Source organism: Archocentrus centrarchus, chromosome 23 (assembly GCF_007364275.1).
Source record: "Archocentrus centrarchus isolate MPI-CPG fArcCen1 chromosome 23, fArcCen1, whole genome shotgun sequence".
NCBI classification, from domain to species: Eukaryota; Metazoa; Chordata; class Actinopteri; order Cichliformes; family Cichlidae; genus Archocentrus; species Archocentrus centrarchus.
Window position 1 is genome coordinate 11,188,225 of NC_044368.1, and position 25,963 is coordinate 11,214,187.

At 38.5% G+C, this 25,963-nt stretch overlaps 1 protein-coding gene across 1 annotated transcript in view; it reads right to left on the bottom strand.

The window, feature by feature from the left end:
* Nucleotides 1–25,963, bottom strand: part of col7a1l (collagen type VII alpha 1-like) — a 61,483-nt gene that overhangs the window by 29,444 nt on the left and 6,076 nt on the right. The window contains exons 5-59 of the mRNA XM_030720717.1: nucleotides 25,342–25,515; nucleotides 24,905–25,068; nucleotides 24,067–24,196; nucleotides 23,866–23,982; nucleotides 23,503–23,658; nucleotides 23,061–23,177; nucleotides 22,805–22,951; nucleotides 22,579–22,698; nucleotides 22,224–22,382; nucleotides 21,316–21,429; nucleotides 21,028–21,177; nucleotides 20,398–20,535; nucleotides 19,602–19,748; nucleotides 19,327–19,446; nucleotides 18,565–18,711; nucleotides 17,547–17,828; nucleotides 17,292–17,431; nucleotides 16,792–16,915; nucleotides 16,211–16,354; nucleotides 15,934–16,121; nucleotides 14,330–14,410; nucleotides 14,200–14,217; nucleotides 14,093–14,116; nucleotides 13,880–13,945; nucleotides 13,592–13,672; nucleotides 12,518–12,544; nucleotides 12,358–12,402; nucleotides 12,158–12,232; nucleotides 11,804–11,899; nucleotides 11,572–11,598; nucleotides 11,330–11,383; nucleotides 11,109–11,180; nucleotides 10,952–11,011; nucleotides 10,768–10,803; nucleotides 10,596–10,640; nucleotides 10,384–10,419; nucleotides 10,193–10,237; nucleotides 7,947–8,018; nucleotides 7,825–7,857; nucleotides 6,438–6,509; nucleotides 6,244–6,303; nucleotides 6,117–6,152; nucleotides 5,370–5,450; nucleotides 5,109–5,144; nucleotides 4,908–4,952; nucleotides 4,580–4,651; nucleotides 3,987–4,022; nucleotides 3,647–3,673; nucleotides 3,439–3,477; nucleotides 3,297–3,359; nucleotides 1,592–1,630; nucleotides 1,456–1,509; nucleotides 951–978; nucleotides 336–397; nucleotides 100–144 (exon numbers count right to left, since the gene is read on the bottom strand). Of these exons, the coding sequence (XP_030576577.1) occupies nucleotides 100–144; nucleotides 336–397; nucleotides 951–978; nucleotides 1,456–1,509; nucleotides 1,592–1,630; nucleotides 3,297–3,359; nucleotides 3,439–3,477; nucleotides 3,647–3,673; nucleotides 3,987–4,022; nucleotides 4,580–4,651; nucleotides 4,908–4,952; nucleotides 5,109–5,144; nucleotides 5,370–5,450; nucleotides 6,117–6,152; nucleotides 6,244–6,303; nucleotides 6,438–6,509; nucleotides 7,825–7,857; nucleotides 7,947–8,018; nucleotides 10,193–10,237; nucleotides 10,384–10,419; nucleotides 10,596–10,640; nucleotides 10,768–10,803; nucleotides 10,952–11,011; nucleotides 11,109–11,180; nucleotides 11,330–11,383; nucleotides 11,572–11,598; nucleotides 11,804–11,899; nucleotides 12,158–12,232; nucleotides 12,358–12,402; nucleotides 12,518–12,544; nucleotides 13,592–13,672; nucleotides 13,880–13,945; nucleotides 14,093–14,116; nucleotides 14,200–14,217; nucleotides 14,330–14,410; nucleotides 15,934–16,121; nucleotides 16,211–16,354; nucleotides 16,792–16,915; nucleotides 17,292–17,431; nucleotides 17,547–17,828; nucleotides 18,565–18,711; nucleotides 19,327–19,446; nucleotides 19,602–19,748; nucleotides 20,398–20,535; nucleotides 21,028–21,177; nucleotides 21,316–21,429; nucleotides 22,224–22,382; nucleotides 22,579–22,698; nucleotides 22,805–22,951; nucleotides 23,061–23,177; nucleotides 23,503–23,658; nucleotides 23,866–23,982; nucleotides 24,067–24,196; nucleotides 24,905–25,068; nucleotides 25,342–25,515 (4,766 nt within the window). The remainder of the gene's footprint in view (nucleotides 1–99; nucleotides 145–335; nucleotides 398–950; nucleotides 979–1,455; nucleotides 1,510–1,591; nucleotides 1,631–3,296; nucleotides 3,360–3,438; nucleotides 3,478–3,646; nucleotides 3,674–3,986; nucleotides 4,023–4,579; nucleotides 4,652–4,907; nucleotides 4,953–5,108; nucleotides 5,145–5,369; nucleotides 5,451–6,116; nucleotides 6,153–6,243; nucleotides 6,304–6,437; nucleotides 6,510–7,824; nucleotides 7,858–7,946; nucleotides 8,019–10,192; nucleotides 10,238–10,383; nucleotides 10,420–10,595; nucleotides 10,641–10,767; nucleotides 10,804–10,951; nucleotides 11,012–11,108; nucleotides 11,181–11,329; nucleotides 11,384–11,571; nucleotides 11,599–11,803; nucleotides 11,900–12,157; nucleotides 12,233–12,357; nucleotides 12,403–12,517; nucleotides 12,545–13,591; nucleotides 13,673–13,879; nucleotides 13,946–14,092; nucleotides 14,117–14,199; nucleotides 14,218–14,329; nucleotides 14,411–15,933; nucleotides 16,122–16,210; nucleotides 16,355–16,791; nucleotides 16,916–17,291; nucleotides 17,432–17,546; nucleotides 17,829–18,564; nucleotides 18,712–19,326; nucleotides 19,447–19,601; nucleotides 19,749–20,397; nucleotides 20,536–21,027; nucleotides 21,178–21,315; nucleotides 21,430–22,223; nucleotides 22,383–22,578; nucleotides 22,699–22,804; nucleotides 22,952–23,060; nucleotides 23,178–23,502; nucleotides 23,659–23,865; nucleotides 23,983–24,066; nucleotides 24,197–24,904; nucleotides 25,069–25,341; nucleotides 25,516–25,963) is intronic.

Here is a 25,963-nt window from a genome sequence, read left to right on the forward strand (position 1 = left end):
AATCTAAAAAGAAAATGGCAAATAAAAGTACAAATTGGACAAATAGCAATCCAGGTGATATCACACAGCAAACTGGCATAATTGTTAAATGTTTCTCACATCTTTTCCTGGCAAGCCTCTCTTCCCATCAATGCCAGGTCTCCCCTGTAGAGAAGAGGAAATTAAAAAGGAGATTGATCATTATGGTGGAAAAACATGTGGCTCCCACTAATTACACACCTGACACAAGAATATATTTTGTTATATTGGCTTGAATAACTAAAGACTGTCGCCATTAAAAGTGTATAAAAAATGGATGCTTTGCCAGAGGCATTGTGTTTCTGAGTGATACTCACAGGAGTCCCCGGTAAACCAGGCATTCCAGCAATCCCAACTCGGCCCTGATCTCCCTTTTCTCCTTTCTGTTTATAAGCATGCAAAATCAAGTTCTCATTTTACAGTCTTCAGCAAAGTAAAATTACAAACATTATTAAAAACTGGACAAATTTTAATTAAGGCAGAAAAAAATACACAAAGACTGCACCTTAGCTCGTCCTTTCTTTAGTCTTTTTGTGTTCAGCGAGATAAATATACAATAGCTCAGTGAGAACTTGTTTTACACTCTTATAAAGGAGTTAAAAGTGACAAAAAATGTGTTGTTGCACGTGTAATGCATTTAATGTGAATTTTAACATGATGCATAATAAAAATGCTAAAAATTAATTTCAAAATTTCCAAACAACACATGTTGTGTCAGATCTGACACAAAATGTGTTATCCCTGAGTTGATGCAGTAAATATGTTAAAATTTAACATATGTTAAAATGTGTTAAATTTAACACATGTTAAATTTAACACATTTAACATGTGTTGTTCTAAGGGTGTATGTTAATCTGTCATGGGGGAGTAAACTATGTGTGTATGACAACAAACAGTTTCATTTTTATAAAAAATTGATTCACTCACCAGACCAGGCTCTCCTTTATCTCCCAGGTCACCCTACAGTTAACATAAAACATCCAGTGAGTAAACTCATACACATATACACTATATGGAAAAACGTACTGGGCCATCTACAGGTGCTGCTCGACCATGGAAGCCCATGCCACAAAGGTCTGTGTGCACAGTTTTTGTGCTGGTCTTAATGCCAGGGGAGGTTTGCTACCTCAGCACTCGTTGGCCCTGCTCTGCAACTTTACATAGTCTGCCACTTGTTACAGTACCACAGTAGTTCTGTAAAGGCAGACTGAATGGTTAGGTGCTTGATTTTAAACCTATGGCAATGGCACTGAAAAAAACCTGAATTCAAAGATTAAGATGTGTGGCCCTATACTTTTTGTCCTTGTAGTGCACATGATGGCATGAACATGGGAATTTCCATTAATATTTTAATGGGCAATTTTAAGCACACATTTTCAATAATACATATTAACAACACATTTAACACTGTGTGCTCCTCGTGTATGTTTCTATAACCTTCATTCCTGGCTTTCCTGGTAAGCCATCTAGTCCATCTCTTCCAGAACCACCCTGCAAAGCACACAGTTACATTACATACAAAATTGTAAATAAGAGATGCAAACAGAATAATAAATAAAATTTATGATTGTACCAGAGATTGTCCTGGTAATCCAGGTTTCCCCTCTGGACCCTGGACAGACACAAATATTGAGATGTTTCAAGATATTTAAGAAAAATGTATTATTTTTGACAAAAATACCAAAGAAAAACAAACAAACAGAAACCCATAGTCTGAAAGCAATCAGATTTGAGTCACTGATTAACCAAATTGTTAGGTTAATAATGATTTTTATGTCGTGAAAGGTACTAATTAATGGATGTGAGCTCAGACCACAGCTTATTACGATGCATTCATTGCTCTGAATCTGATGGTTGGTCACTAGCAGATAATCCAGGCTCCAGTTGCTAGCCTAATGCATTTGCTACCCTTTTCATTGGTAGTTGATTCAATTACTTTCCTCAAAGCTGAGAGATTTAGCTTGGGATTCTTCCCACTTTGCCCTGTTGGTGTTTTTTTTTCTTCTTATTTATTTATTTATTTATTTTTTGCTCATCAAAGTTGCTGAATGTCATATATTTTCTTTACTTTCTGGTTGCCATATTATTGTGACTTGCTTTCTTAAGGCTGCGTAAGAGTTTACGTTTCAAAAATGATAATAAAGATAGAATCAAATATTAGCAGCATTATTACATCTAAACCTACAGTAGCATATTGTTGTGTGATTTTGTTTGGGACTGTACAACTATCACAGTGGTGATTAGCTTGCAGTATACAGTGCTGTGAAAACGTATTTGCCCCCTTCCTGATTTGTCAGTGTTTTGCATATTTGTCAGGCTTACATGCCTCAGATCATCAAACTAATTTTAACATTAGACAACAATAATCCGAGTAAATACAAAATGCAGTTTTTAAATGCTGATTTCATTTATTAATGGGAAAAAGTGATCCAAACCCACCTGGGCCTGTGTGAAAAAGTAATTGCTTCCCTAAAACTAATAACTTTTGTGCCACTCTTGGCAGCAATAACTACAATCAAGCATTTGTGATAACTGGCAATGAGACTTTCACATAGCTGTGGAGGAATTTTGGCCCACTTTTCTTTGCAGAGTTGCTTTAATTCAGCCATTTTTGAGGTTTATCAAGCATGAACGGCCTGTAAGGTCATGCCAAAACATCTCAAATGGATTTAAGTCCATTGTTTGGTTTTTTTTGAGCCATTCAGAGGTGGACTTGCTGGTGTGTTTCGGATCATTGTCCTGCTGCTTGTCGTCCAGGTCCTGAAGCAGCAAAGCAGCCCCAGACCATCACACTACACCACCACGTTTGACTGTTGGTCTGATGTTCTTTTTATGAAATGCTGCGTTAGTTTTATACCAGATGTAACGGGACTCGTCAACTTTTGTCTCATCAGTACACAGAATATTTTCCCAAAAGTCTTGGGGACTGTCAAGTAATTTTTTTGGCAAATGCGAGATGAGCCTTTGTGTTCTTTGTGGTCAGCAGTGGTTTTCTCCTTGGAACTCTCCCATAGATGCCGTTTTTGCCCAGGTTTTAAATCGGGACAGGTAGGTTTGGATAGCTTTTTTCCTTTAAAAATGAGATCATCATTTTAAAAAAAAGCACTTTGTATTTACTCAGGGTATCTTTGTCCAACATTTTTAATAAATTTGTTTGACAATCTAAAACATGTAAATGTGACAAATATGCAAAAGGCTAAGAGATCAGGAAGGGGGCAAATAATTTTTCATGGCACCACTACATCCTGTTACTTTTTTCATATGTCAAAAATACTCACTTGAGGCCCAGGTGGACCCATTTCTCCTCTCAAACCAGGCTGACCTGGCTCTCCAGGTTCACCCTGAATGGATGGCAAGGGAAAAATTTTCAGTTCCTTCATTAAATGAACGAATTAAAAGATGTAACATTCTTTAAGTTACCTTAATTACTCTGGTCAGTATGTTGTTGTCTGAACCAATCTGATTGAACAAAACAAAAGTTTAATTGTTAACAACACACAGTTTCAGTTGACTGGAAACAGACATAAGGTCTCATGGGGGAATGACACTTTTTATGAGCTTCGCTGTAACAAGCGCCTCTGTCAAACATGGTTGAACTGATGAGAAGTGATTATAAAGATTTGTTTACTTGTGTTCCCGGAGGTCCAGGCCTTCCCTTTATGATGAGGCCAGCATGATGAAAAGAAGACAGACAAAACATAGTTAAAATCTAAAACGTCATACTGCTAAACAAATCCAATATTTGCAACACAAAGGAAAAACAATTTGGTGCAATGAAGGGTGGCACACACACACAAAAAACAAAGTTAATTACTCAACTTATCAAAATGGAAATCATGAATGACACAGGAGGATAGCAGATTGCAAAGATGTGAAGCAGTGACTGACACAGAAGAATAATCAGAAGGCAGGCAGCCAGGGAAAAAACAAACATGATCACTGATGAGAAGGAGAGATGGCGAACTTACAGGCTCTCCTTTGTCACCTTTTTTTCCATCAGCACCCTTCAAAACATAAAAAAATCTCAGGTTATGTTGAAGTTTTGCAATTTAAGTTGAATTATTACAGTTAGCTTTAGTACTGTATAATGTAAGATATTGAGCCCTAGACACATACTTAGCAGTAAGGTGAGGATCCTATAAGCTGATTTTCTCAAAAGTGTAAATTTAATTAAGCATAGCATTGGATCAGGAAGGCCACAATGTCAAACACACATCACTCGGCTCAGCTGACACCCTTCCATACAGTCGAAGTATTTCAGCTGCTTCAGCCTGCGCACAGCTGCCGCACATCTCCAAGCCACTCCAAGCTCTCCCTTTTCATGCTGTTTCTGACTTAATGATTTATGTATCTGTTCTCACTGATTTCTGCTCTGCTCTGTGTCGGGGTCTTGCTCCTGCTCTCCTTGCTTCTGGCTCTTCCATGTATGCATGTGGATATGAAAGGAAGAGCAGATCCCAGAACAGAGCTATGCTAAATGTAAATCATAGCAGCTATAAATAATCTTCTTTTGACCACAGTGGTCCTGACTGTAGTTGAATGATCATGTCAAAGAACTTACAAGTGGGCCAGGTTTGCCAGGGTCTCCTTTTTCTCCAGGGTCCCCTGGTCTTCCTGGTAATCCCAGTGGACCCTGATCAACAGTTAGATAGAAATGAAAGCATTTAGCCATATATTAATGTTTCACAAAGAGCCACATTTCATGCCACAAATGTGTAAAAGTGGCTGCTAAACAAGAATTCTGACCAGAACTATAATTACATATTGGGTATACTACATATTGGTTTGTTGCATCTTCTGAATTACATTTTTAAAGTTTCTTTTTAAGCTGTGTTGTAAGTATTGTTTTGCCATTTTCTTATTTAAATTATTGGTTGTTGAATAAATACCCTGATTCCTCTTTCGCCAGGCTCTCCAGCTGGTCCTTGTTCACCCTGCGAAAACAAATTAAACGACTCTGACAAGGTAATATTTGATGCTGGACATAATTATAGGGCTGTTAAATTGTTACTAAAACAACAGACCTTAAGAGCAACATTATGCAAATGCTGATCAACAAAACCATCATATAATAAGCAAATAGACTGTACCTTTATTCCTGGTTCTCCTTTATCCCCAGGTGCACCCTACACACAAAGTCAACAATAAATCTAACCAGTAACAAATATTTCGCCAAATGTGCTAACATGCACAGAATATGTCTGAACAAGAGGGAAGAGGTAAACTTTTTTCTGAGCTTGTGAACTAATCACATTCTTACAACAAACCTGTTTATCAAACTAAACCTGAACTCTGCTGTAGCTACTATACAAACAAAGTTCATCGTTGCTGTAATGGCCACTCTTACTTACATCTTTACCTCTTAATCCTGGCTCTCCAGAATTGCCAGGTAATCCAATACTCCCTTTTTCACCTTTAGAGCCATCTTTCCCCTGAACAAAGACATGACCTCTGATTTAGAACATCAGCAGAAATCTATGTTTAAAAAAATAACAATTGGAGTTTTTAATTGTTATAATAGAAACCTGTTGTGGAATTTTACAACACATTAAATCCTTTATATATTTAAATACTCACATATGTTTGCCTACGTTTGTCTGCCTTTTGTTTGGTGAGAAGTGAACTACATGTAATTAATTAAGTGGTTTAACTTTGCAGTAACATGCTGGTAGCTTAACGACATTCAAATTTTATTCAGGTGGTTCAATTAAACTTTTTTTTGGGTACTTAACTTCTGAAACTACTGTACAAAGAATTCAGGGCCATAAATGAAAATTCATTATTAAGACAATCAACTTGTAGTATGCAAAACTGTCAATTCAAAGCAATTTCTCCATCATGAGATTGCACTGCATGAGTCTGTAGAATTTTTTTGCATTATCTGCCTGCTGCGACAGGATATTAGGTTAAAAATTATTTTTAAAAAAACTAAAATTAAGATAAAGTATGAAAACCAAAAAATTCAAACTTGAAAACAAAACTCATTTATGTCTTGATACTCTGTACATTCTTGACTACTAGCGCTTGCTTTCACCTTGCACATACTTTTATGTAAAAATGTTCATGAAAGGAACCTGATGCAACCAGTTTTGACTCACCTTTGGCCCCGGTTTTCCCGATAAACCAACATTTCCCTGTAAATGACATTCATAAAACATCAAACAGCAACACACAGCAATTTCCTGCCTTATTATTCCAACAGAGTTAAAGCATTAAATAACTCACCCTTTCACCATTTTCACCCTTTTGTCCCTGCTGTCCTGGAATACCAAAACCAGGACTACCCTGCACATATCAAAACAAACCATAGCCATACGGTAAAATGATTTCCAATTATTCCACAGTTAACATCTATTTGCTCTTATCTTGCATTACTGAATTAAAAATGTCCATGATGGACAGCATCTCTCCATAATAACCTTTTCTCCTTTGTCTCCTTGGTCTCCCTTTATTCCCTGAGGGCCTGTGGGACCAACTGGACCAATGTCTCCCTGAGAGAATACATGTACATACATGAGCACATGTACATCAGTTGATAAAGGCTAAACATGTCTCCACTCTAACTAGACCCTGTGGACTGTCATTAATTATGTCCCATCCAACAGACCATTCAGTCTCCCTGAAAAAGCTAATGAGAGAAAAATTTTAATTGTGTTTGATAAGCAGACCCAGGAGGTTGAGTCTGCAAAAATACACCAATTAATTAACAATGTTTTCAATTACTCACCTCTGGCTGATTTATTCTAACCCGCTTAAGATAAATATATGCAAACAACTTAGACTGGTTGAGAAAAAATTAGGAAAAGGTGTTGCAGCAGCCGTAGTTTCAGTAGTTTAAATTCTTTGTCTCATTGATAAAACCCTTACCTGGAATAAACAGCAATTTCCTTCCTTTAATTTTAATCCCCCTAACCGCAGTCGAGCAGCTTGTACCAACAGAAAAAGTTAATTGTGCTTTACAAATAGTTTGCGAAGATGAAGTCTCTTTCGATACAAGCGAATTAAAAAACAAACAAAACAAAAAGAAAATGAAATCAACCCGGTTTCATAGCTGACTGCAACTACCACGACATGGCTTCTGTATTAGGTTCTTACCTGTGCTCATATCACTGGTTGGAAGCAGCTGATTAACAACAGTATGTTAAGAGTAGGATAAACTAAGATAACTTTAATGTCTCCCATAAGAGAAAAACAATCTTGGATTAGGTGACTGCTGCATCAAAAACCAGAACCATTATTAACTTTAGTAAGTACAGATCTAAATCAGTTAAACGGACATTAACTCATATCACAGCCTCCATGAGCTGTTCATGTTTCATCAGTTTAACTGACAGATTTACCTCTGTCCAGAGTTTATTAGGTCAGAGCTCTACAGATAGAAAGGATTGCTAAAATCCTGCTGGCTGGCTGAAATCTGGACAATCCAAAAATGTCTCAGGTAGGTTGAAATTAGCCTGTGGTAGATGGCAGAACCCTTTCTTTCTCACCAAGTTTTAATTATTGTTTTTTACATGTTTGCTCTTTTCAGATTCTGTAAAATGAACATGGAAGTTTAGGCATCCTATGGAGGGCTCTCACATATCACAGAAGTAAACTGGCAAACAGTTCTTTTGAGGATAATTAATGCTATTCACTATGTTTGTAGGTTTCAAACATGCTGACGAACTTTGTCTTGTTTTGGAAGAATGTTGTACACAGATGTAGTGTACTCCTCAGAGCTATTTTCATATTAATGGCAAAATTAGTGGTGAAAATGGAAACAAATTAGCAAAAGTTCTGGAAAAAGCTCACACATTGGTGACTTACCCTGGCCCCCTTTTTTCCAGTTGGGCCAATTACCTGTTATGATAGGGGGAAAAAGAGCTCAGAGTTTAATAATAATAATACTTCTATATGCTGGGTTGAAATATGTGAAGAAGTTTTCTTACACCCTTAGCAGGGTCTCCAGGGGGTCCTCTTGGACCTTCATCGCCTTTTAACCCCATCGTTCCTGTCGGTCCCTAAAAACATCAAGATGAACTCTCAGTGCCATTTCTGTTGTAACCATTACCTCCAAGACTCTCTGATAAAACCTGTTTATTTTTGTGCCCAACAAATCAAAACCACTGTCTTGTTTTTCTCTTAAAAACTAATCTTGCGGAATTACTTCAAAGCGTATTGCAAAAGATAGGAAGATTGTCCTCATGATAACAGTTTTTCTGGTTGCAATCTTTTCCAAAAGATTATGCTGCCTCAAATTAAAAATCACTGAAGCAGGAAAAAAAAAAAGGCTCATTTGCAAAACATACCCACTGAGGTTTGACAATTTGGCTCATGATATATGCAATCATAGCCATCTCTGATAGAGCCTAATCTTCAAAACCCACAACAAAAAGACTCCCTCATTTGTTCATTCGTCAATTTAAATGTCTGCTTGGAGACATTAGCAAAAGTTATTGATAGGCTTAAGGCTAGAGTTTCAGTTTTCAGAATTGGTGCAAAATAAGAAATACAGTCTTTTTCTACATCTTTATGGCTTTTCAGGCTGTTTTTATACTAAAATGTATAAACAGTTGTGGTCAAAAGTTTACATACACTCATCATGGGCATGAATGTCATGGGCTTTCAGTGATTTCTTTGAACTGTTCTTTTTCCAGGGTGGAATGATTGTACAGCATACATCTTTAATGACTTTAAAAAAAAAGAATTGGGTGTACAATTTTGAATTTATTTTGGATTTTCTCTGAGCCACACAGGATCAAACGTATACATACAGGTTCAAATATATACATGCACCCCCACTAATATTTAGTTAAATGTCCCATAGCATTTTCAATAGAGTTGAGGAGTTTGGGAAGGGCATTCCAAAGCTTAATGTTAGCCTGCTTTATCCATTCCAAACCAGCTTTGAATTATGTTTGGAATCATTGTCCCATTGGAAAACTTAAATGTGTCCAAATAGCTCAATCTTGTCTCGTCTGACCATGAAATTTTTCTCAAGAAGGCATTTGGCTCATCAGTGTGAACAGCTGCAAATTTTAGTCTAGCTTGAAGGTGTTGAGTTTCTTTCTCGGTCGGCACCCTCTCAGCCCATGGTGATATAAAACTCACTTCACAGTGAGGCTTGTGTTACAGTAATTTCTAGTTCATGGTTTGAGTCTCGCTGGTTCCAGTTTGTTCATGAACTTTGTTCCTAACCAATTTTCTCTCATCTGAGGGTGATAGTTTGGATCTTCTTACAGACCCTGGCAAAGTGGTGACACATCTGACACATCTGAATAACTTGTACTTACATACAACTGCTTGAACTGAATCTGCAGTTATTTAGGAATGGTTCCAAGAGACCTTCCCAATTGATGCAAATCTCCAATTCTCCTTCCTAGAGCTTCACTGAGTTCCTTGGATTTTCCCATTGTTCTGAATATTGGTCGGCCCAATGAGTGTTGTCAAACAAATCTTTTTTATGCTGGCAAAGAGAAACTACCAATTATAGTCAATCAAAATCACTAACGAGAAGTTAATAGGCCTTGGCCTCATCAACTTAAGACATTGTAGAATCTTCAGCAACATGTTTTAAAAGATTTGCATATATTTGAGCCTGTTTTGTGGATTTAGAAAAAATCCCAAGTAAATCCAAACTTGTGGACCCAGTTCTTAAAAGTCATTAAAGATGCATACTGTACAATCATTCCACCCTGGAAAAAGAACAGTTCAAAAAAGTAATTTAAAGCCTTAAATTACCCTGACGTTCGTGTCCATGATGAGTGTATGTAAATGTCTATGTACAGCTTACCACTGCAGCCAACTTCTCAGATCATCTGATCAAGGTCTCTTAATTGTTCCACGCACTTACTTTAAAACTAGATGCAATCACACTTTTAATGTTGTAGCGCCTAAACTTTGGAACAGTCTTCCTCAGCCTATAAGATTGGCTGAATCTGTGGTTTGTTTTCTAACAACTACTGAAAACTAAATGTGACAGGTTAGCAATCCCTTAACACCCCCCTGCCCCGCCATTTTTATCTTTAATGTGTTGCTTTTATTCAAACTGCAAAGCACTTTTTAACTCTGTTTTGAAATGTGCTATACAAATAAAGTTGCTATTATATTATTATTATTATTATTATTATTATTATTATTATAATAAAGTTATCATAATTTAGGCCACATTATATGAGATGCAGTTCTCACTCACTGGAGGTCCTTGTGGTCCCATTAGTCCCATCTGTCCTTGTTCTCCCTAAAAAATAAAAATAAAATAATAGTTAATGCCCACACTGTTATTTTGGTGTGGTTAGCCTTATTCTTGTTAATGTAAAATGAATCTTCAGCTTTACATGTGCGATAACTGTAAAACAGAAATAATTCATATGCGAATGAACTCACCTTGTCTCCTTGCTCCCCTTTCATTCCCTTTTTGCCCTGCAGGTATAAATAAATCACTTTCATTCATCAGTGATTGTTATGCAGTCTTCACTCTTGTCATAAATAGATTTTCTTAATTTGATTAGAAGGAAGTGCAATTAACGCATATGCATTTAAGGATAGAACATGCAGGTAGTCATTTGTGGCTATTCAGCTGGTGATAAAGTGCACACCCGAGGTCCAATGATTCCCTGGATGCCCTGCTCTCCACGCTCACCCTTCAAAGACAAATTGAAGAAAAATATGAATCAACAAAAAAAAAAAAAAAAGGGGTGGGGGTAAATTTAAACAAAACATGTCACATTAGAAAAAATGCAACTTAAAAATATATATATATTTTGGTACCTTTGGGCCAACTGGTCCTGTTAAGCCAATATCTCCCTGCATCACAAAAGTGAAACAAACCCACAAATGATAAATAATGCAGTCTTCAAAGCAGTGCTGGCTCTCACAGTCCCAAACCCTGGCACTACGAGATCAATGAATTAATTGAATTAATTCTGTGTCCTGAATGTGTGCTGTGAGATACCTTCTCTCCTTTCTCTCCATGAGGACCTTGAACACCTTGAATGCTAACTCCCTGCTCACCCTACAAAATATAACAATTTCCAAGTAAATCTTAAAGGATTTTCAATAATTATGCATTTAGTAGTTATGTGAGTGCAAAAACTCAGATTTAAAGTTACCTTTTCTCCTTTCTGGCCTGGCAATCCTGGCCCCCCATCAACACCAATTGGACCAGACAAACCTGCAATACCCTACAGCAGTTTGCATATGTGTGACTTTGTGTGTGAGAGGCAAAGAGGTCACAGAAACAACAAAATGTTTTTTAATAGCAACTCTGAAATCTGTTTTTTTTTTCACACAAGCTGTCCCAATGATATAATTTTATCAGCCATGTACTTACATCTTTTCCCGGCTCTCCTTTGTCTCCTTTCATGCCCTGCTTCCCACGTAAACCCTTTCAAAAATAAATGAAATATAAGATATTCAAATAGAACAAGGCATATTATATAACAAAATAACGGAGTGGTTCAGTTTAAAAATAGGCTGGTATGGAAAATTTATTAAAATAAATTAAAAGTAGTTATTTGTTGTTGTTTTTTAAGCAAATGTATAAAATGACCAGAACACAGCCTTCATGCTTACTTTCAAACCCAGCTCTCCAGGATCTCCCTGCAAAGTGAAAACAGTAGAAGCAGGTCTGTTAGAGTTTGCTGTCAAAACATCTCTGTCCCATTCATGCTAAATAGTCCAAGCTGTCTTGGAATTATTATATGATGTAATACTGTGCAGTGACAGGTATTATAACACTTCATGAATTACCACAGTAGGGTGTAACTGTAATGCTGCTTTTATTGCTTCTTTGAATTTATGTTACCTTGACAGATATTCCTGGTGGCCCCGGTGGTCCTGGTTGACCAGGCAGACCTGGCGCTCCGTTGACCCCTGGTACACCAGGAGGTCCTGGAGGACCCTGTAACATTCAGTGAAAATGATTTGAAATCCCCTAAAGTTTGCATTTCCTCACCCTCTTAAAATAATGGCCAAAGTATTTTTTTTTTCTATTTTTTTCAAAAAAGTAAAAATAAAAAAAAAAATGAAAATATAATGATTTAGGCAAAAATAAAAATTTCATTAAAAATTGACTAAGGCCATTTGGGTGAGAATTTTAAAACTAATTATTTGTTAGTTTGTTTTCTCTTTGTTTGTTTCTTCCCCTTTCAAAACTCACTGAAGAGCCTGGCTCTCCTTTTCGTCCGGGCACAAAATTTGCATCTGTGCCAGCTATAACATATCCAGGCTCTCCCTGAAAGGAAAGACAAAAAAAAAAAAAAATCCTTTTCATAGTTGTTGCAACACCCAAATCTTAGAAGTACATAAACAGCTGTGTCATAGGTGGAAAGCAAAATTAAATGTGTGGGTTAGACTCACTCTTTCTCCTCTCTGTCCCTTTGGACCAGGGAGCCCGGGAGGACCCTAATATGAAAAGACTTACAAAACTGTTTCAAAATGCCTTCACAGTCTATAAAGAATACAGGTGTCACAGTTCAGCTATGATTATCTATATATTTTACAGTTATTTTGTTCTCACCATGTCACCTGGAATGCCTGGAGGGCCCTAAAAAAAAAAAAAAGCAAAGTATTTTCAGGTTCAGATCTGATCAATTCTATGCAGTCCCATGAAAAGCTAAGTAATTCCTTACTGCTTCCATAGAAATGAAAGAGGGTAACTAGCAGCTAGGTGCCATTAATCAAATGTACTTGATTAATTGATCTTCAGCAAGTGTGACCACCTCTACAAAAGCAGAGTGGACTGCCCAGCAAAATTCACCTCAAGATCAAACAGAGAAATTGCAAAAAAGCCAAGAGCTACATCTCAGACTCTCCAGCCATCAGTTAGCACGTAAAAGTTCACAACGGTACAATTAGAAAAAGACCGAACAAGTTTGGAAAGGTTGCCAGAAGAAAGCCTCTTCCCTCTAAAAAGAACACGACAGCACAGCTTAGTTTTCCAAAGCTGCATCTGAAAATACCACAATACTTCTGGAACAATGTCTTTTGGACAGAGGAGACCAAAGTTAAGATGTTTGTCTATAATGCACAGCACCATGTTTTGTGAAAACCAAACAGCATATCAGCATAAACACCCCATAACAACTGTCAACCACAGTGGCAGAGGGGTGATAATTTGAGCTTGTTTTGCAGACACAGGACCTGGACACCTTGCATGTCATTGAGTCGACCATGAACTCCTCTGTATACCAAAGTGTGACAGCTAAAGCTAGACACTACATGATCCCAAGCACAGCATGAAATCTACAACAGAAAGACTGTTAAAGAAAAGAGTCATGGTGTTCCAATGGCCCAGTCCAGACTTCAACCTGACGGAAACGCTCTGGTATGACCTCAAGAGAGCTGTGCATTAACAAATGCCTGCAAACCTCAATGAACTGAAGCAACTTTATATATATATATATATATATATATATATATATATATATGTAGGAGTGGGCCAAAATTCCTGATGAAGAAATGGTTTTCTGTATGACTTTTAAGTTCTTGCTGCTGAAGGTGGTTCCTACAAGCTACTGATTCAATTGGAATTAGCTCTACACAGGACTGCATAGAGTGCTGTGACATATTTCTTTTTCATATGACTAGTTACCCGCTGGCCAGCAGAACCCGGAGGTCCAGTTCTTCCTGGGCGTCCTGGCAAACCAGGAACGCCGTCCGTCCCAGGAAGTCCCTGTCAAATTAATGCAATACAGTCAGTCCTGAAAACTAAATAAAAAATTGAAAACCCTTGTTACTATAACTATTTTGCTTGTTGTCATCCATACTGTATGTGTCAGTACAAGGTAATAAAAGCCAGAAAGGCTATTCTTAATAATGAATAATAATGGTATTTATGCATAATGTGTTTGTCTATATACTGTTTGTGCTGGTAGCTCACCCTTTCTCCTTTCTCTCCTTTGGAAGATGTGAAAGGATCAAACTGTCCAGGGCTTTGCCTGAATCTCTACAAAAACAATAATATTAATTTTTAAAAGTTTGGTTGATGATAAGTAAAAAGTATATTTGAATATACAAAAAACTGAATAGAAAGGAGAACAAAGTATTGGTGTATTCTTTAAGATGTGTCATAAAGTAAAGGCATAAAACTTACCAGACCAAGACCAAAACTGTCTCCCTGAAAGAATGAAAGATTTTCAAAGTTTGTGAAAGATTTTGGAAAAAGAAATATATCAGTTTAGTCTGAGTCTAATAACTCACCCTTTCCCCCTTCTGGCCCTGGGAAAACAGATGATTGACATAATTAATCACTGCTGAGTCACACAAAGATAAACAACTCATGAATCTGACTTTGTGGGAGAAGGAGGAGGAGAGAAGTTATGACACCAACCTTCATGCACTGGGTGGGGCACGGACCCTGAGGTTTAAGCATCTCCTCTGGGTCATCAGTGGGGGTGTCTAGCTGAGCACCCTGAAAATCAAAATGCAAAAAAAAAAAAAGTGAATGCATTATGAACTGTTCAACTGACTTCAAGTAGACTGCAGAAGCAGAGAAGGCTCACTAACCAAGCTTCTTTGAAATTAATCTTCAAGATTCATTTTAATTATTATTATGTAACACAGGGTTGTGTAACAAATTTGCAGATGTAGTCTGTTTGTGCTACGAAGAATTATGAATTAATCATTCAATATTTTAGTCATAAAAGTAAAGCTACTGTTCACAGTGAAGTGTGGGGGGATGAATCTAAGAGACTCACACATGTAGTCTAATGGCCTGAAGAGAGAAACTTTACCAAAGTTTAGTGGTTAGGCAGCCGATACACAGGCACCAATAATCACTGCTCTCAGAGGACTGGTGCTATGGAAGCTCTGGGCAGATTTAATCACCTGCTGCAGTACTAGTACTAGACACTTTCTTCATTTTTTTCAAAAAAAGAATTTAGGACTCTTTTTTTGGTCCTCTCTATAAGTGACTTGAAAATATAGCCTTTTTCTTTGAGAAAAGTTTCTAGGCTTTCTTGTAAATCTGTGATGAGCACGACAGGCTCACTGTGATATTGATTCCAAGGAACCTAAAGCTGCTCATCTGGTTCGCCTCAGCTCCACTGATAAAAACACAGGTGTCTGCCTCCTTTCTTCTAAAATCAAAAGTCACCTACTTATTTTTTTCCTTACAATGAGCAGTTGATTGTTCTCTGGCCACCACGCCGCAAGATTGTTGATTTCTTCCGGATATGAACTAGAAAAATATATGCACATTTACACCAAAAGAGGGGCAGGTGCTGGGCCGACAACAAGCAAACGATGAAAGGTAAAAATCAACAGCTGGAAGACTGCAGAGCTCCGGTTTTGCTTACTGATTGCACCACTAAATCGATGACATTTCTAGCAGACCTGCTCATTTTTAGACAAGAAGTTTCGGTTTTATAGGGGAGACTAGATTGAATGCGGAGCTCAAATCAGCAGCATTTATAAAGGTTTTGTTTATTTTCAAGATGTGTGGAGACAGAGTGGAGGGCAGTGGCGCAAAGTACTGAGGATCCACATGGACTGGCATATTGTCTTTTATGCACTGAAGAATCAGCCTCTCAAAACACATTATCAGAACTGGGGTCTGAACAGAGTCTGCAGTCACATCTTCCACTCTGACGTCAAGTAAAGCATGGTGACGTTTTTTCGCCTGCAGAGCCTTTGTGTGCAAATTTAAAATTAACTGCATGCACCTATGTGGTCATTAGACACAAATAATCAGCTCCACATGTGGTTTGGGTGTTCCACCTACACATCCTCAAAGTGCATGCACAGTATTAAAGCTGTCCCATTACAACAAAATTGCCTAGAATACATATATGCCTCTTTTGAACAAAGGTTTCCTTAATTTATGTCCATCATTTATTTTATTTTCTTAACAAGTGATTGAGCTATAACTCGGTGTAATAAAAAAAAGAAGAAAATAATAAGACAAACAATAGCTTTGCCTTATTTTCATCTCACCTCATCTTGTAGTTTAAACTCTGATATGAGTTCCTCACTACAGAGGCTCCTGATAAATTCTCTCTCTATGGAGGGGAAGTCATCAAAGGTTGGTGAGTAGAAGATATTTTTGTAGCTGGTGGGAGCTGCAATTTTACTCAATTCCTCAGGATCTGCATTAGAAACTCCAACTGCCAGGACACTGACCCCTATAGAGACACAATCAACACATGATAGTTTACTTGAAACCTTTAATGAGCAAAAACTTTTCACAGGCTTTTGGACAGTTATAACTCACCCAAGGCGCGGGCAATTCTGGAGGGTGGTACCACATTGTCCTGGGCCCTGCCATCTGTAAACAAAACCAGAACATGGGCTACATCCTGCCTCATCCCTTGTGACTCCTGGAACAGTTCCTGCAGAACATAGCTGATGCCTTTTCCTGGGGAACAGGAGAACAAAAACAACAAAACATAAGCTTTAAGAGTTTTCCAGCACTGTAATGGGATTTTTTTAGTGATGCTATTATCTAGGGTCATGGACCATATACATGATTGTAAGCAATGTACTCCTTTGAATGGTTTCTTGTATGATCTCTCTGGTTCAACAAAAAAAATGCCCCTCCTCTTTTGTCCAGGCTTGTTGAATTTTTTTTATTTATTTTTTTTACACAAAATTCAATTTGGACCCAATAATAAAAGATCATTTCATATCATACTGGCTATGTCAGCTGCCAGTGTGCATGTGTTTTACTAGGAAAACAGTGTGACAGCTGTTAAAGGCACTGCAGAAAATAGTGTTAAAGAAGGTACCGGCCAACGGATGACAGCTGGCAAACTGAGACAAAGCACGGTGCACATCTGAGTGACTGTCATGAACCTGTTTTGGTGTTGCCTCCTCCATAATGTAGGGCTCTGAGAGCCCTGAGCACAGAGTTTCTGTCTTTGAAGTCATTTAGGCGGAATTCAATGCGGGGCTCATCGCTGTAATGAACCACGGCTATCTGAAAGAAAATTGAGAGGAGAGAACGCACATCATCATAACATCAATATATAGACTTTTTCATCAGATTTGAGTCTGATGAAACTTCATTCTTCAAACTGAGGATCATAAGAACAATATATTTGCTTGCGCTTGCCTCCTTGGTTGACAAAATGTGGCATTGTGCCATGCTTCTCATTTCTGCCAATGTTTAGTCAGATGCAGCCCATTTGGTGAAAAAGAGCACATTATGTTACTACTAATGATCCAGGCCTGAGCATGAGACTCACTTGCAAACTAGTCCAATTTGTAATTATCTAAACAGACTCACAGCCAAAGTACTTAAATTAAACACCTGAGGTTATAATACAAAGAAAAGTTTTTATTGTGCAACTAACCTGTGTGCCCTGTGAACCAATTACAGGGAAGTATGTGGCCACTCGAAAAATGAAGTCTTTCATCTTTATAAAGTTGTTAGCGCCAATGCTCGACGACTCATCCACTAAGAACACTATATCTGCTTTGGTCTTACCACAAACTGACAAAAAAAGAACAGAAATCAATATAACTTAGCTAAAAATGTACTGTGTATTATTTAAGGTAAGCAAAAACATAAATAAGACATGTGTCATAAGCCAGAATTCCTAAAATACCTGGTTGTGGGGGAGTTTTTTTCTCTGTCACTCTACTCATTGTGGTCAGTCTGAAGGGTGCGACTGCTCCTGCAGTGACACTTGGCTGACCTGGGAGCTTATTGATTGTTAAGGGTTTAGTTGGTGGCACAGCATCGGGGTGCCAGGTTGTACTGGTGGGTGATTGAGCAGGGGTGGTGTTGATGATAGAGGCAGTCTGGGAGGCTACTGTGATAGGTGAAGAACGGGGGGCCACTGTAGGTGGCACAGACTGGACTGTTACCGCTGGGCGATCTGGTCCCACTGTGATACAGAGAACCAGAACAAATAACTCAAACCCTTGAGGTCTCTTCAGGTAAACAGAATCTCTGTTGGAAGAATACATTTGATTGCAAAGGAAAAAATAATGCTGCAGCATTCTTTTCTTTGGGTTTTCAGCCTGCACCAGTCTTAGAAAATGCTCTTGTAGATGTTCACTAAATATCAGTCTGTAGCAACAGGACATATCAGAAGGCTAAGAGATATTGTAAACTAAGCTCCCAATCCTGTACAAATAAAACAAGATCATTACTTTGTTTTATTTATGTATGAGTAATCAGACAAATGGGTTCAACATTTTCAAGCATTCATGCAATTTAGACTGAGAGGTGAACAGGATGGTCACATGGGAAATATTGTGCTAATTAGCCTAACACTTTGCAGTTGATGAAGGGTATGTTATGCTTTTGGGATGGAATATCAATTAAAACAATCGTGGTTTTCAACTTTTTAAGAAACATTTTGAACAAGTGTCAAATCATAAACTCTGAGCATTTTTTTTTCCTTGAGCAGGCTAACTTCAGCTTTGTCAAGTTTAAACTTCAAAAAAAAGAAAGAAAAAAGTCACAGTTATGTGGCTGCAGGTATTTTAGCCTGACCCGTGACTGAAAAAGCAAAATGCAGTACATGTATTAAAGTCAAAATTTTCATTATGGTGACATGAGCAGAAATCTGAAATGTATTTCTGTCTTTCAGTAAACCCACTTAAAGAGAGTCTCACATATTCTCTGGTACACAGTGCTTATAGGCCCCTCCACTTCTCCATACAAAGGTCTGATGGTGAAAATATAGGTTCTGCCATACAGGAGATCGCTGATCTTGAAGTAGGTGAAGCCAGGGCCAAGGATCTCTGTTTTAGTCTCCAACACTGAAAACAACATACAAAGAAGAACGCGGTGGTGCAAAGTGATCATTTGTAACAGTTCAGTTTTCAGGAACAGTAAATAGCAAAACATGAGTGCACAGAAATGAAATGAAAGGAATTTTTAAATTATAAATAACCAGAAGAAAGCGTGTGATCTTTAAGTAATCTGTGAAGCAACTGAAACGACCAAACTGTCAGAAAAGACCTACAAGTAATAATGATACGTTTGTTAAGAAATGACATGCACGGAGATGTGCATTCTGTCTTTTGTGACAATATTACTTTTGTGACTTTTGTTAATAGTATTTCCCTTTTCAACAAAAGGGTGCTTATGTTGCCACTTAATACACATTTCCATAACATGTCTCATGCTATAAATCTACTCGAAACACTCAGAAATCTCTGAACAAATATTCCAGTCATACTGGGATACTTGGGTAATATTTTCTTTTCAAATCAAGACCACTTAAGTAAAACAGTGCTTATGGGAGGTCTCAGTATGCAGTGTAATAGAATTTACAGACTACAGAATTTATCTCTGGAGGCTAACTGAAAGTTGCGTGAATTATAAGATGTTGCAAAATTAAGGACGAACCTTTGTTGTGGTTCCTTACTGACCTGAGATGTGCCTCCAGGAGAGACGATATCCTGAGGCGCCTGCTACACGTGTCCAGTTCAGAACAGTACTGTTGTCCGTTGTATTCAAAGCAGCAAATCCTTCTACTTTTGGAAGATCCACTGAAACACACAAAACAATCAACATCAATAAAAAAAAACAAGTCTGTGTTTTAGGAGATTGGTGAAACATCTAAGTGTGTACATATTTTCCTGATGCTTTTAACCCAGGGCAGGTTTTATACTGTTCCTCACTGTCTGGGGCATGCAGAACTCACAGGTACGTGCTGTGACCAGGACTGCACTTCCTTCCCTGCTGCCCACCATAGAGGACACTTGGATCTTAAAAGCTGAGCTCTCTTGCAGGTTGCGGATGGTGTAGGAAGTGGAACCAGCTGATACCACATGGGACTTCTCATCACCCCCTAGTGCAGGAAATAATTAAATCCAGCATGAGAGTGTCAAATCGCAGATGAAACTTTTCATACAATGAGCCAACAAGAGTCTAAACTGATGAGTGATTTCCCATTATGCAAAATGGCAGCGACGAGCTGCTGTAATTGGAAAACAATGGACATATCCAAGACATGTTTAATATTTTCATCAACAGGGTTGAATTTATTTTTCTGCCAGACAGGGCATCCAGGTAATAGTAAGTCTCTGGAGCTTGAAAAAAGCTCCAGAGACTTACTATTACCTGGATGCCCTGTGCTTTTCACAGATGAGAGCAGGTTCACCCTGAATACATGTGACAGATGTGAAAGGGTCTTGAGAAGTCGTGGAGAACATTATGCTGCCTGTAACACTGTTCTGCATGACTTTGATTTCCAGAGTGAATGTAAATTCAGCCCTCTGTAGGTTGATAATTTTCATTTCCATCAAATACTGCTTCATTCCTAAGACATCACCCAGTCTATATCAGTATAGCTATCCAGCAGGATTTTTTTTTTCCCATTGAGATCTGATGTGTTTTCAAAGTGTTCCTTTAATTTTTCTGAGCAGTATATTACAATAGAGTTTGCATTCTCCTGTAAATTGTGACTACACGTGTATATAGATTGGGGTGTCTCTTACCAAGAAAAGGGATCCAAGAGATTTTGTACCCAGAGGCTCCTGGTGCTTTTTTCCAAGACAGAGTGAAGGAATTTACTCCAATGTCCACAACCTTCACCTCCCTCACTGCCTGGATTGGATCTGAGTCTGAGACTGCAGCTAAGAGATAACATTAAAATCACCACAGGGAATTTCGATCCAAGTTTTATACCACACAGCTGTGAAAATCTAACAATGCATTAAAGATCTGGAAATCATAAAATAAGCAATTAAAATCTCTGAACAATTTGCTGATGTGACTTTCCTTACACCCCCTATCATTTTAGTGTAATGAATGTAGCATTTGGTGCTTGGAGTAACACACTGACAGTGACAATGATAGAATGATAGCAGCCCTGCTGACTTGGACTCAGTGACACATACTACAAGTGACAGCAGTAGGAACTGTGGTTAAAATGGGAAGACCAAAGTACATGACACGTCAGTCAAACAAACACACTACGAGGGTGATGTGGCACAGATTAAGGAACTTTGCTGTACCTTCCCATTTAATTACGATGGGGGCACAGCTGCACAGAGCCATTTTAGATCTAAAGATGGATCATGATAAATTCAAACTCAGTTAGACTCTGCATATACTTTGTACTGTACCTGTGAGCTGAGATAAGGAGATTTCTGGTCCCTCTGAGTTGCCATAGACTGCACAGATGGTGATTGTGTAGGTGGACTGTGGGTTCAAGTCTTCAATACGGTGGAAGAGGACGCTACGATCCAGGTACTGGACCTGGGGTTTGCTATCATCTGCAAGCATCAGACAAATATACACTTTATTATGACTTCACATGGTAAACAGAAAATCTTTAATGGGGCTAGCATGCTGTCTGACAGTGAAAACAGTTCAAAGTCATAAATCCAGAAGAACATATTTAAATATATCACCTGTTTTCCATGAGAGTTTGTACTCAGTGGCTCCAACAATGGGACTCCACGCCACATCTATAGTAGTGCTTGTGTAGGATGTCACCTTGAAGTTGGAAACATAACCCAAAGGAGCTGGAAAAGGGGAAGAAAACACATGTTGTTCTTATGAATACATTGTTTCCTGTAAAAGAGATGAATCACAAATGAAAGCGAGTGATTTTTAACTCTCTCTGGGTTTACTGATTTGCTCAGTGTCACCTTATTTCTTAAAGCACTACGTAGAAGCTTCTGAATGTCTGCTGATTACTAGTGGTTTAAACACACTGCTTGCTCCAGTTTCAGGACACCACATCATCAAAGTTGAGTGTGGTTACACATGAAACAGGATGTGTCAATGAGGATGGGTGTGGTCATGGTTAATGGAGTGGAAAGGTGTGTGTGTGCTTGCACGCACGCGAGAGAGAGAGAGAGAGAGAGAAAATGCTTAATGTATGGTAAAGCAGTACTGAACTAGGGAACATAGCATGGAAACATAGCTATGCTAATGTTATAATGGCTACATTGTAGCAAACAGAACACACAGAAAGGTATGAGTCACCACATGATCCCTTTGCCTCGCCATTTTACTCACTGAATGACTGAGATGATGCTGCACAGAGGAACAAAACAGCGACAGGTGAAATAGACTTCATTGATTACGACTGATTCCATCAATTATCCTAGGAAGGATATGTATTCAACACCTTATTGGAATATGAGGTTGGGAATACCTTTTTTAAATTATGCTGATTACATCAGTACTTTCCCTCCTATTAAACACTACAGCTAAACTCAAATGTTTGCTGTGCAAAAAGGTCTATTTAAAAACTTAGAAATCAGCTTATTCCTGCATTTGAGTATGGATTCTGCTGAACAAGGTTACTTACAAGTTCTGAAGGTGGCAGTGATACCAGGTCCAACGGCAGAACCAAACAGCACATACAGAGTCAGGACATACTCCGTATCATGGGCTACGTTTTTCAGCTGGTACTGTGTGGTGCTGCTGTTCAGAGCCAACTGTCTGGAACGATCCCGACCGACAAACTCTGGAAATAATATCAGTGTTACTGTTAGTTTGATATTCCTCAGTGATTTCAAATTTTGGTCAATAAGGGAAATAATCCTCCTTCTTTTTCCCAGTATTTCATCAAGCTAATGGCATATTGCTGTGGTCAAAGTGTGCACTGAAAAAGTAACTGAATTCTAGAATATCTACAAAAGAATAGTGGCAGAGTAAATCACCTGGGGTGGGTCCCCATGCCAGCCTGTATCCTGTCGCCCCTGGAACACTGTTCCAAGAGACGACTGCGGTACTTGTGCTCACAGCAGATACTTTCAGGGTCTGTACTGAACTACTTTCCACTGACAGAAAGACAGATATAGAGTGAAAGGCAATGCATCTTACATACTGCTGATGTGTGTATTTTTATATATTAAAAAAAAAATTATTTTGCACATTTTTAATTACATGTCTTGACTTTTGCTGTAGTGATGGGCCCCTCAGTATCTCCAAAGATGGGGTTGATGGTGACGGTGTACTCAGAGCCTGCGTGGAGGCCTTGGATCATGTAGAAGTTAAACATGTCCCCGAGGTTTATGTTTTCTATGTGGCCTTCTACAAAATGTAGAGAGAGATTTAAGCAAAGAAACATATCTGGTGTACATGAAATAAAGCAGTCAGTATTTTAGCTCCGTTTCCCTAAAAAGGTACTTCACCACAGTACCTGTTGATGCCCATGTCAAACGGTATCCTGTAGCACCCTTGACTGATGCCCACCTTGCTTGAATGGTGTCTGTGGTGGCATTTTGGACCACAAACTGATGAACTGGCACCAACTTCACTATAAAACACATCCCAAATGCACACACAAAGGTAAATTCAGTATGTCGATTTAGGTTAGTTATAAACAATATCATGAGAGACTAGAGCACGAGCTAAATCAGAGTCTGCTTGATAGTATTTTTTTTTTTTACTAAAACAATACCACCCTGCTGTGGAAATATTATGGTACTGCACTTTCATATTTGCTCTTAGGTGCTTTTTGAAGAGATGACATTTAAAGCAGCTAATAAACTACCTTCAGAATACTGGAGCTTACTCTCTGGCTTTCCTATTTATGTAAATGAACATAATGATGGGGTTTTGAGCTGAACCAATCAACTTACATGTCTTCCCCACAACTGAAACCGGTTTACTTGGTCCTTCGGGGTACACGGCATAAATACTGACAGTGTACTTCTTATCCTCCTCCAGACTGTCAATCACATGAGAGGAGATGTCTCCAGGAAGCAGATGCTCATAAATGAATCCTGGTCTGTTGGCTGGAGATAAATGCAGAAGAAATAATACTTTAAAAAAAAAAATTACCTGTTTTATAGAACCCATTACAGCTTTCTTTCAGCAAACCCTCCTGGAAGCACAGGTTTGAGGGTTAACATCTAACATGCTTAAATTAATTCCATATTCATTTGTCTAGGGGCCTGCAGTAAAATAAATAACAATAAATGCATTGACATATGTCAGCATACATCTCGGGATAAAGATCTTGAATCCATCCAGCTTCCCCAGAGGGGATGTCCAGCCGAGGCGCAGAGAGAACAGACCCTCTTCAATAACACGGAAGTTTGAAACCTGGGGCAAAGAGGCTGAAAGATGGACACTTGTTACTCAGGGAAGGATGGCAGTATAAAATTAAAATAGATGCACTGGGTGCATGAGCAGGCACTCACTTGTCTTTACTCTGACTGTTGCAGAGTCTCCTATGAGGCCTGGGTATACCGCATAGATGGTGAGGGAATAGTCCGTTTTAGGACTCAGCTCTGTCACCACGACACTGCTCACATCTGCCTTCAGATCCATCTGTTACATACACAGAGAGCAGAACAAAAGGAGCTCAGTGTGTGTGTGTCTGTTGTGTTTCCCTGAGACAGAAAGTGTGAGAGAGAATGATGTGGCGAAGTCAGAGCAGGAGATACAAATACATGGAGGCAGAGCAATAAAACAGAGAGACATTTCTGGAAAGTGTACTTACATGGATATCCTATCATTTTGTCTTTAAATCTTTATTTATGTGTAAGTGTCTAACTCTGTAAACCACTGGCATCTTTATGGCTTGTTTAGACTTTTGTCCATGATAATTAAATTAGGTTTCATGCAACGCTTCATAGCATAATGCAGAAACTAGACAGAAACAAAGAAGCACTGATATTATCAAGATGACTGCTCATGTTGATTGCATTAGAGAACGTTGCACTGAGTGTGGAGTGTTGCACAATGGCTGCAGAAGAGATAACTCTCGCTGCAATGAGTTCAGCACTTACACTGATCTCAGGGGTGAGTGCTGCTTTAAGTTCTAATACAAGAAGCTCATGTAATCGATGTGCCGTGTCCAACCAGCGTTTTGAAGAGGAATTCCATGGAGAGTAATATCATAGGGCACTTATCACTTCAGAGCTTTGAGATGATTCATCAGCAGTAAAAAGACTGTGATGTCCAGCTAATTCATACATTTAATGAAAGTCAGCATAGCAACACATACAGTGACTTTATGTAATGACAGTCCCTCACCTGCCTCTGCTGCACAGGAAGATGGTGTCCGTTGGAGCTGACGGGGGTGACCAGGAGGCGATATCCAGTGACGTCACCTGTGGCCTGGCTCCATGTCAGTCTAAGAGAGCTGTGGGCCAATTCACTGACCTGCAGGTCTCTAGGACCCACTACACGCTCTTCACCTACAATTAAAAGTAAGTGCAGAAAGATTGATGAGACAGACAGGATGAGGGGGGAGGAACATGGAGCAGAAAATATGCAAGTTGATATAAAATATGTCTACAAGATAAATTATGTTAGTGAAGAAGCTGCAGAGTACAGTGAAATAAAAGAAAGTTATTATTCATTTTTATTATACCTTTCGAGCACTAGGGCGTAATACAATTCGTCAATATGAAAATGCAAACAGCTGTCAGTGAGAAGGCAGCTCTTTCAGCATATTATGAAGAACTTACTAGGCTGGGACGTTTTCACAGGACGTGGTGGTTCAGAGGCGGTGAGACACACTCTGCGGGACAGTTTGGGGAGGATGGTGTCCATGACAGTGAAATCAGTGACGGGTAATAGATGCTCATCATATGGCTCTGACACAATTTTCCTCAGCTCTTCCTCATCAGCTCCCCTAAGGCCTGATCTCAGGATAAACAAGAAGATAATGAAATAAAATGTTGGACACATTTGAAACAGCAATGGTACTCTTTATATTCTGGTGTTTGTCACGGCACATAAAAATGTTCCATAATTAACTGGTGGTAATTTAAAAAAACAAAACAAATGTGCATACATGACAGGATATTTTTTTTTTCTTTTAATGTAGAGTTTTACTCAATTAATACACAAGATGTGAATATCAAATGATTTTGTGTGAATTTTTCTGGATTTTCTTTACACAGTTCCTGTCCTCCACCAGGGGGAGGTGTTGCATTTTGAGTGATTCAATATAAAAAGATCACGTATGTACCCATATGTGTGTATATTTTACATATAAATAACTATAATCACTCAATTTCTGGCACAACTCTCAGTTTGTGTAAGCGGACCCTAAATGCCAAGGCTTGAAATATTTTAGTTTTCCAA